At 40.9% G+C, this 10,912-nt stretch overlaps 2 protein-coding genes across 2 annotated transcripts; both read left to right on the forward strand.

Moving 5' to 3' along the window:
* Positions 1-1,378: 1,378 nt before the first annotated feature.
* LOC130099782 (uncharacterized) lies at positions 1,379-6,118 on the forward strand. Its single transcript, XM_056265588.1, has 8 exons — positions 1,379-1,540; positions 2,592-2,730; positions 2,856-3,021; positions 3,142-3,376; positions 3,472-3,615; positions 3,704-3,866; positions 4,057-5,881; positions 6,031-6,118. Exons 2-8 carry the CDS (start codon positions 2,616-2,618, stop codon positions 6,116-6,118), a joined length of 2,736 nt encoding a protein of 911 aa, XP_056121563.1. The 5' UTR covers positions 1,379-1,540; positions 2,592-2,615.
* Positions 6,119-6,423: 305 nt separating this feature from the next.
* LOC130099755 (uncharacterized) lies at positions 6,424-10,567 on the forward strand. Its single transcript, XM_056265567.1, has 3 exons — positions 6,424-8,792; positions 9,430-9,476; positions 9,587-10,567. The coding sequence occupies exons 1-3, from the start codon at positions 6,468-6,470 to the stop codon at positions 10,236-10,238; spliced, it is 3,024 nt and encodes a 1,007-aa protein (XP_056121542.1). The 5' UTR covers positions 6,424-6,467; the 3' UTR covers positions 10,239-10,567.
* Positions 10,568-10,912: the final 345 nt, after the last annotated feature.

Here is a 10,912-nt window from a genome sequence, read left to right on the forward strand (position 1 = left end):
ATTTATGTGTAAAAGTTCCACAGACAATCTAATAAAGTACAACTTTTTTATGTTTAAAATGTGTCTTTTGGTCAGATGTCATTGGCTAACAGGAATATATTTTATAGACTGTTGTAAGAATATGCTGGCAAAACGGGGAAGCTTTTATCTTTTTCCCCATTAAAGTGACTTCATAACTTATTTTGTATAGTCGTTTGCACACTGATATTTCGGTATATAAACACAAACGTTTTTTTTTTTTAAATTAGTGTCTCTGAAGAGTCACGAGGACAAACGTGTACAAACAGTGCAGGATACAGTCCTGGAGTTTGAAGTGCTGTATTTGGCGAGTGTGTTCAGCATATACTGAATCTTAACACTCGTGTCAGGACGAAATATCCCTCTGACTCAGGGTCATTTGAGCCATGGTCGCCGATAGCTGTCCGATCTTAACCTCTCCCAGCAAGCAATTTTGCGTTTAAAAGACGTCTAATAGCCGTCCAAACAGCCCTGACGTCTAGACTAAAACAAGGCAAAATTTGGGCTGTCAGTGAAAATGTACTGGACGTCTAAACCATCGCCCAAGAATAGTCATCAACGCATGTCAAAGACATGAAATCACTGTTTACTTTGCTTACATGATGGCATATCATACATCTTGCTAGTTATTTTGGCAAAACAACCAAATTCAAGGTTATTTTGGCCAGAAGTGTGTTACTCATAGCCGGACTATATCGGGTTACCGAGGCGGTGAAATGACGGCTATTGCTTGCTGGGTCTCTGGCCTTTTCTTTCAGAAATACTGGTTATTTAATTGTGTTTTATCTGTTTTACAGAGCTGCATTCATAGGATGTGTACGTATTTTAAGAACTTTGTCAGAGATTCGAATCGTTCTCTAGAAGCCACAAAAAAGGAAGCACAGAAACGGCGTGTGAGATGATGGGCGTAAACGCTGTAAATAGTGGCTTCTCTTTCTGAGAACGATGGTCAGTTAGTGAGCACCATCAAGTAAAGACATTTCCTCTCTTGAAGAAATGATCCAAAGTGCATCTGAGAAATGCACATATGTTGGAAATGTAAGTACTGAAAAAAAGGAGAGAGAGAGATATGAAACAACCATTTTGTTCATATTCAACTGTCATCTTGAATCTTTACACATTGAAAAAGCAAGGCTTTTACATGAATATGTTGGCTAGTCTCTTTCTATTTTGCCCTGTCTGTGTGGCGACCCTTGACCCATATATCAAGAGAAGTTTCTCAAATACTAAAATTCAACAGAATTGTCAAAGCAAAATGAACCAATCCTTCACATCTCTTGTGTATGTGGGTGATATTTTCTCAAGGCTCACTGGTGGTTGGACTAAAGAAGAACCCGTGGTGTTAGTGTTAACAGTACTAGGTAATTTCCTGTGCTTTGCTGCTCAGCGTTTGAGGTCAAGCGATTTCCTTTTTGGTATGTCTCACTTGATGTTCCTCAAACTGAAGTGACAAATTCGCACAGTTCCCAGCTAAGACATCTTCGATCATGTCATGCATGTTTAACAGCCATTTTACATGATGGTAAGTACCCAAAACTTTGATCTTACAAAGCAAAACGATGATATCTTTCATCAGAGTATTGATACATATCAGTATGTTTTCTCGGTTATGGTGTAGACGTGTGTTTACTAGGCTTTAAACATTTCACATATATATTCACATCTGTGTTTTCACATATACACTGTCATGTGAAAATAACCAACATGTAGTTTTAAATCTACTAATAATACAGCTTTAGCCAAATCAGCTTTCTCTAGAAGCCATGTGATTGTCATTGCATAACAGCAACGTTCCCTAAACCGTTATATCTTCTGACCACATCTAAAAGCTGCTTTTACATGTAAATACCTGTGTCAATGTTTGCATTTCACTGAAGTGTTTTACCATGCTGTGTGTTGAGTTTCGCATTGGCAGTGTTATTATTTTCCAAGATGCATTTCTTTTTCTCAGTCAAGATTTCTGCGACCCCTCCTTGTCCTAAAATAGCATCTTCTTGGTCTGTTTAAAGGGTCATTGTTGAAATAAAGCCTCAATGGCGTTTTATGGTTGTATATGATTGTATATGGTTGACAGAGCAAACAAAGAGCTGGCCAAGTTTAACAGCAAGTAGAGTAATCAAAGTCCACGTTTGTGAGCAGTGCACTACAACATACATATAATCTGGACAACAGGGAAGCTCTCGCTGCCATGACACTCGGTGAGATGTAGTTTTAACTCTAAACATTATTCTACATAAAGGCAGTTCTCTGTACGGTTACGCTGGTCTTCAGATCTGTTAATGATTACAGGGTGCTGATAAGTGTGCTTTAGTGCTAGTGGGAAACAGGTTAAGGAACATGCGCTTAAAAGCACAATTGCTATACTTTTGCACCAGTGATCCTGAATCCATATACATTTGGTTATCTATATAAAGTAAACACCCGAGACCCCAACTGTGTGTGTGAATCGACCGAAGGTTTCTGAGTTTTATCTGTTTGAGTGACAGCTTATTATAGTGGCAATATCGCTAAGGCAAAGAGTCATCAGACTCTTTTTGAACATCAGATTATGTAAGGTATATTGTCTATTTCAGGGTGAGTATCAGCTGTGAACGAGTATGGAGAGACGACCGCGTGACGAGACGGTAGAGGGCTCTCGATCACAGCAGTCGGCGTTAACAGCGACCCTGAAGAACTTCACCATTCCCAGGAAGAAACGCACCTCTGGAGAAGGTTTTACTAGGCTTTCTTAAAATCCATATCTGTGATGGCATGCAAACTGTGTGATGATGGTACTGTCATAATGTTGAATTCCTCTGCTGTTTTTAATAAGTGCTGTTTGACTTCTCTTGGGTCAGTCCTTCTGGAACGTTGTTCAGAGGAGAGCCGCGATTACAGTCTCATTCAGACCAAACTGAGAGACTCCAACCTGGACTCGAGGAAGGACCGAGCAAACGCATGGATCTGGAGAGATGTTTGTTTAGTGCACAATGAAGAGCTCTTTAAAAAGTTCTCTGAAAAAAGGTAATTACATTAAAACTGCAGCGTGCAATAACATCTTCAGTGATTCTGCTGTTATACTGTAGCTGTGCGTTTCGTAAAGTGCTTGTTGCTGATCTGTCACCGCTCGTCGGCTGACTGCAGGGCAGAGATGCGTGCCAGAGGAAGACACGGGAGAGAAATGGAGGAAAGTTTCTGTTTTTTAGCGGCATCGGATCAAATGGCGGCCCAGATTTATCAGCATGGCCTGCGGGTTGGCAACACAGTCCAGCATGCCTTGGGAAAGCCATCACATGGTGTTTATCTGTTTAAGCATGTCGACGTGGCATTAAAGTCAACTACCAGCACATTAAGTGCAAAAAAATTGTTAATTTTCAAGGTTTGTTGAATGTTTCTTGTACCCTCTAAACATTTTGGAATGACACTTACTTGTGGAAGGACATTTGTGAGCATTTTTGTGCTTTGGGGCTTCAGGTTCTTTATGGAAAGGTGAAAAAAATTGCTCCAAGCTTGGACTGGAACAAAACGCAGGATCCCACAGTGAGCTTTGACTGTCACATGTGTAAAGATGCAGCGTCCCATCGAGACACTCTTCACCAGCAAGTACTCGGCTCCGCTGTGAGTCGATTCATCTCAGAATAGCAAATGATCCAGTCAAATATATCTAAAGATCAACAGGAGTCTTAATAAAACATTGTTTTTCTAGGTCTTTCTATTTGACTATAATGAAAAGCAGGAGCTCAGTGAAAGACCCAGGCAGTGTTTGCCGTATGCCGTAGTTTCATTTGTTCCTGCCAGCAGTGCCATTCTGACTGTTCCTGCAAACCTACAACTCTCTCCTTCAACGCTACCTGTCGGCCAAGTGCATGGTGAGATACAACAAACCTCTTTATTAACACATCAAATACATGCATCAGTATCATGTCAAGCTTAGTTGTATAGCACGTTTCATAATACATGATTTCAAAACGGCTTTGTAGAAATGTGTGTCTCATGATTATGCTTCTGTTTATTTAATCAACAACATGTGTGTTTATTCTACCACTGAAAATGCAATAGATCGTTTCAAAGCCTGTACTGTGGCTGAGAGAAGACGAAAAGGAAACACAGCCACCATTACATTCAAACATTTTGGCACGCCGGGCTGCTTTGAGACGGATTATACACCTCAAAATCCAGCTCCATTTCAAAAGACGGATATGCAAAACACTCAGTCACTCAAGCCGAAGCAGTGCCAGACTCCTGCCAGCGAGGACAGCAGTTCAGTGCCAGTTACGGGTCACACTGCTCTCTCCCAAAGCTTGCTGGGAAAGAAAGCATTCACATGTGGAAGACGTGACAGTAAATGGGACAAAATACCTCAAAGTCCACTGGACAAAATTTCCACCATAGTGTATTCTTCACGCTTGGTCAGGGATCCGCGTCTGTCTAGACAAGAAGCAAAACGGCAGACCGACTGCTCAGAGGCCGAGGCACCGTGGGATAATACAAACGGCCAACGAGCCTGTCAAACCCAAGAGGACAATTATGGATTTGCTGGAAATAAGTGTGATTCAAAAGAGCCATCAAACATTGACCAGATGGAAGTTCAAAGAGAAAATGGCTGTTCCTTAAAATCCACAATGAATGATCAATGTGTGCCCATCCCAGCATTGCCCTCAATGAAGTTATTCAAAATGAAATTCCAGAAATATGCTGCATACTTTAGACTGAATGAGGAAGAGAGACATCAAAAAATCTGGTCACAAGAAAACATGTCACCAGAACAAAAGCAAGAACTAGCTGATCGTATACATTTCTATGAGGTTTATTACGAGAAGTATAAAAAGGGCATACTCTTTCAAAAAATCATTGAGACAAAGGAGACCTCCAGTCTGTCTCAAAGTGAGCCCAAAGAAGATCAAGTTTTACAGACAAAACACACAGACGAACAGAATCAGTCCGAACAAGCACAACCACGCGATGCTGCAAGTTTGTCAGATTACAATGATTTTGTTAACGGGGATAAATGGAGCACAACACACATTTATGAGACCAAACATCCAGATCATCCAGAACCCAGCATAGAAATAAAGGGACAGGATCACACGCTGCCAGAGACTCATCAGGAGGATCCCAATGGATGTCTGATTCAGTCTCCAGACAAACTTTCAGAGCAACCCTTGGTGCTGGGGTCACTGAGTCTCAATGAAAAAGCTGATAGACCAAGTGTTCAGTTTGACCTTAAGCACCCGAGTCCCTCTAATGAAGCTACGCTTAATCACAGCAATGAGTGTGAGTGTGAGCTTTCCAGAAGTGCAGGAGAGGACGAGCAGGACAATGGATCTGCTCCCGGGGTTAATTTGAATGAAAGGCCCGGCACTAAATCATCCCTTGTGTATACAAACAACATCATGGATATTGCAAGCTGTGTCGAGGTCTCTAGCTGCGAGGCATCAGACAACTGTAATCTCAAAAGTTGCAGCAGTGTTCAAGAGATGGATTCTGTTAGACCGGAAAAATGCTGCAAACTCTCTGAAACATCTCCAGAGCTCGAGATGGAAACAGTACAGCTGGAAACTCTGTACAAAAGACTTCAACTTGATCAGCTATTGCCAAGCAAAAATCAAAAGCATGTTTTCTGCTCAAGGGCTTACCTTACACCCAGAGTTATGGGCAGACCCGCAGACACCATTTCCATGGCAAAAAATTTAAGCAAACATCACAGCAAAGCTGAAACAAACCTAGACACAAGATGCTCGATAAATCTCCATCTCTTAGTTAATCTAAAGGCCAACGAAACGTCTGCTTATAAAAGAGAAATGCTTTCTCTCTCTGAACGATTTTCAAAAATCAAAGGCCTTCAAAAGAAGTTGAGTGCAAGAAACAGCAAAGTGACCCAAATGTGCAGCAGTGAAGGACACAAAGAAACTGAAACCTGTAATGCCGAACTAATACAGCTACTAGCTCAGAGGTTCAGTAAAAGAAAGAGCTTGAGCGGACCGGGAATTAAAAAGGCATGTCTCAGAAAACAGCACACTGTTTTATCACTAGCTCACTCTCTAAAGAGAAGCAAATATCTCAAGAAGACACATTTTTGGAAAGCAAAGAAGAATCTTTGCAGAAGAATTGTGTCAGCTAAGAGTGCCAATGAAACAGTAAACAGCAAGGCAACGTCAGACGCTTCAAACAGTCTGTCACAGTCATCTGAAAAAGATCAAGACCCGGACTCTAATTTAAGAGTAATATCCCACACATCTGATGCTGAAGATGACAGACAGTGGTTGCACATTCAGAGCTGTCAGGAAGCTAATGCTTTTAGAAGTATAATCCAAGATCAGTGTTGTCCAACCATGTCTGTTATCAGCAAAGATCTGACACCATCCATAGGTTTCAACACTATTCCTGAGGCCAAAGAGGAAGCAATACATCCTACAGAACAAGTCACATCAGAGACTAGATTGGATCCATTAACCAATGAGGATTTCACAATGAAAATATCAGTAGATGACAATGTAGATGCTTCTGAGAGCTTGAGTATTTGTGATTATGAGGCATTAAAAGCCAGCAGTGTTATGAGTGCAAGCAACACAAACAACAGTCATACAACTGAACAGACAAACGTGACTCAAGGAGCCAAAGTGATTCCTACTATCGATAATACAGCTGAGACAGACACTATCAACTGTGAGCAAAATGCTAGTTCTCGGAATGTGCAAGCAAGAGAAGACATGCCAGTAAATATCCCAAATATGAACCAATCATGTCTTGAAATTTCTACCAACACATCTAATTGCAGCAGTGTTTTGAGTACTGATACAGACGCAACATCAGATTCAAAGCAGTGTGGTCTAGAGACTTTGAAATGTGCATCAAATAATGTTGTAGATCTTACTGTTGATGATCCAGTGTTGAATGGCAAATGTGAGATTTCTTTAGAGAATATAAAGAGCAGCAACACCAATTCGCTTGGTTCAACCAAATCACTAAATACTAACATAATCAAAGACAGATGTGATTTATCAAGGCCAGAGCCAAACAAAAAAGATGATGCAAACTCACCAGAAACCCAGCTTATTTCTAAACTAAGAGATTATTTGACCAAATTTGAGTCCACTGTCAAGAAACAAGAAGCAGTGAATGAAGATCTGAAGGAAAGACCAGTGGTGTGGATAACACTTGACAGCACGGCACATAAACAGCAGTTGTTTGAACAAGGCCAGTACTGTATGGTGAATCTTCCCTGCCTGATGCCTCCCGGGTGCGACGCTGTTACGCAAGACTACCCCAGTGAATGCACTGAAACCCCTGTTCAAACCAGGAGGGCTCCTCGGGGGGAACATGCTCAAACTGGAGCTGATGTTTGCCTGCTAGTGCCTGTTGAGTCTAAGAGAGGCAGACGATTTTCCCATACCAAACGCACTAGAAGATCAAGAAGGAGCTCAGTTATTAGTGTCAGTCCTGACAGTACCAGTGCATTAGACAACGTCAAAGATAATTCGATTCCCCTGGTCCAAGTGAACGACCTGAACACTGGTACCCCAGAAATCTCCATCAATAACACCCCAGATGCCCAGTTCCAGATGCAAAGAGCGAGCACAACTGGCCGACAAAATCCCTCCGAGAATTTGGATAGTTTATGTGAACGAAAGAGTCAAGAAAATCAGTCTTTGACCACGATAGAAATCATTGACGATGGCGATGTAAGCAGTACATTCGCGGACAATGAATACAGCATCAGTGACATTTCAAACACTCTTAAACTGGCTGACAAGACAACCTCGTTAACCGAACTTGGATCTTTGCAGTCTAAATGCAAAAACATGTTGCAGTATTTCATCTCTAGTTTTGAACGAGATCAGAAAGTGCCCTTCGACCAGTCTTTCGTTTCAAGATGCCTCATCTTAGAGCAATATTTGGACCATCCACCTGCACAAGTAGACCTGAAGTATGAAGCAGTGAACTCTTACTTGGAGTTGCAGATGATGATGGAAGCTTGGCAGTTTGTAGAAAACAAAATGAACTTCTTCCGAGGTAAACCTACATTTAGGAGTTTGCTTTGGTACGATCCCTCTCTTTACGGAGAGCTCTACAAGGGGGAGGTTGGCTTTCAGCAACAGTCGTCCTTGTTCGTTTCTTTCCAAAATATCCTGGCACAAGAGGGCTACAGCAAACTGCAGGAATACTACAGTGCCGTGTCCTTGTTGCACCAACAGCTCCATGCGGCGCCTGATGCCTCTTACTACATGTATCTGAAGAGCAAGCGTGAGCTCCTCGAGGCTGAGGCCGCTCTCAGGAATCCCCACGATATTAAAAGCTTCTTTTTATCTGTACCAATTGCTGCGATGATCAACTTCGGAGACAATTTGGAAAGACTGGAAAAGGTCCACAAAGTCATAATGACTTTTGTGGAAACACCATCAGATCAGTTGCCTGGGACATTTGATGTGGGCAAAGCAGAGCATCTGTCCATCGCATGCAGATATCTTCAAGAAAAAGCTCTTTTCATGAAATCATGCAAGGAAGTGATTAGCAAAATATCATGGTTTGGGATTGAACACCTTCTTTATGACGCCTCTAAGGTTCTCGTGTGGCAAGACATGGGTCATGGTGCACCGAGTGAGGCTCTCAAGACATATAAGAATTCAAACCCGCAGATTATTTTTGGGGTGACGGAGTCAGGTGTTACTCTCGTGAACAAAGTGGACCAGCCTCCTCCGGCCATGGATGGAGCAGAGACGAGACATAAGAGTGATGCTGCACGGAAACGCAAATGTTTACAGTTATGGATGTCCTCTCAACCCAGTGATGCACAGGTAAGATTTCACTCATATATAAAGTCAACATGAAATCAAAACGTTAGGTTTTTAGTGTGGATGATTCAACGTTCATGTTATTCCAAAGAAAAAAAATAGTTTGGCTTGGTTGTCTTTAATTCAAATGTAATAATTTTCTCAGAAATTACTTTCCCCTTACCCCATATAATGCATTGTTTTAGCAAACTCTTATTTGATCTGGCTCCCGACATAACATCCATTTTTCTTGATCCATTCAGTTCCCAGTGAATAAAGTCCTTTTCTCTCGTTGAATATCTTCTTTCACAAAGAAATACATTGCAATATGAGTTGCAAATGGCAGTTTACTTTGACTTTACACTCTTAAAAATAAAAGTTCTTTGACATTCATGGAACCTTTTCATTGCACAAAAGTTTCTTTAGTGGAAAAAGGTTCTTTAGATTTTTTAAATGTTATTCACACTAAGAAAATAAATCACTGAAACCAAAAATGGTTCTTCTATGGCATCAATGCAAAACCCCACCTTTCGGTACCTTTATTTTTAAGAGTGTAAGGAAGTTAGAGTTGCTTTTTGGATGATAGAGATATTAAGATTCTATTTGAAAGAAAAACATTGTGTGTCTTTCTAAATGCTTTAATTTTTTTTGAATAATCTAGAGTAGAAATGTTGACAAGGAGGTGACTTACAACATGGCCAAAAGGAGGTAGGAGACATTTAAAAAATTTAATATAAAGATTAAATGTTTATTTTTAATGCATATTGCATTGACTTTTTAACAAATGTGTGGCTGATAAATGTTTCCAACGTCCTCAGGGCAACTCATCCACCCGTCACACAATGTAACATGCATAATAAAGGTGTGAACCCCCATTTCCAAACAACTCCTGCAACCCACGTTGGGATCCCGAGGCCTTACTACACTCTTCCTCACAGAGTGGACCCGGGCCAATGGGGAAAGGTTGGAAACACGGCTGCGGACTGGACTATGTCTGCACCTTCCACGTCTCATGCACACTCAGACATAAATCCTCATCTTCTGTCTAAAAGACGAGTGACTTTATCACACTCTGATGAGAGATCTTTAGCAGACGTACAAAGAGCGCAATGGCCTTTAGTCTCGGCTCCCCAAGCAACTTTACGAGGAGATTCTTGTGTCACACATCCAGCGTTTGATAGTGCTACATATCTAAAAAATAACACTGAAGCACATCGTCCTGTGCTCACACAAGAACAAGGGAACCAGTTCAATTTAGCCATGACACAACCTTATAATTTAGCCAACTGTCCTCTGAATGTGAATATGGTTCCTCCTCCTGCTCCTCACTCTTTGACACGTGTGCCTGTGCCCAGCAGGATTCCAGCCATTCATTACCCATACTTCCTTCTAAACGGACAAACATACACCACAGGCTCCACTGCAGCCGTTCACCCTGAGACTAGATATTATCCCAACACCATGGGCTGATGAACTACAAGATACCAGAGAATGACATGCATATGCATTTTTGTTGTATTTACTATTTTATTTACAGCGAAATTACATGAAAAAGAACTGGTTTTACATCATACAACTAAAAATGCTATTGATGCATACGTGCACTTGGTACTTTTAAGCAAAGGTACTTTAATGTGACTTTATATAATATAACATACATGTTCAGGTAAAACCATCCTTGTTGGCTACTGTATAATATAACAGTGTTTTGTACAAAGAGTTCAGTTACTTTATTTATTGATTCAACTTTTTTTTCTAAGACAATTTAACGTAAATAAAGATATGATTTGATAATTCTACACACTTCGTGGCCGAGCTGTTCTGCAATATACTGGCCGGTAACTCACTGCATAACAGCATTGCTTTCAAACAGAAATTGTTTGTGATCTCTTACACTTCAGAAATATGGTAGCCTACTTACATAGCTACACTACACTGTACTATTCATGATTCTGGCACAGCCACGCAATGTTGCCAGGTATATTGCATAACAGTATTACTCTACTTATATGTTCTGCTTACTTTGCAGTTTAGAAATGTACTTGAGGGGTAACTACTTTTGTTTTATTGCAGAACATATAAGTAACCTACATTATGCATTATTAGGCGCAGAGATGCTTGTGATGTCTAATAGGTTTCCCACT

Source organism: Rhinichthys klamathensis, unplaced genomic scaffold, assembly GCF_029890125.1.
Source record: "Rhinichthys klamathensis goyatoka isolate OS25496 unplaced genomic scaffold, OSU_Roscu_1.1 h1tg000236l_1, whole genome shotgun sequence".
In the NCBI taxonomy this organism is placed as follows: Eukaryota; Metazoa; Chordata; class Actinopteri; order Cypriniformes; family Leuciscidae; genus Rhinichthys; species Rhinichthys klamathensis.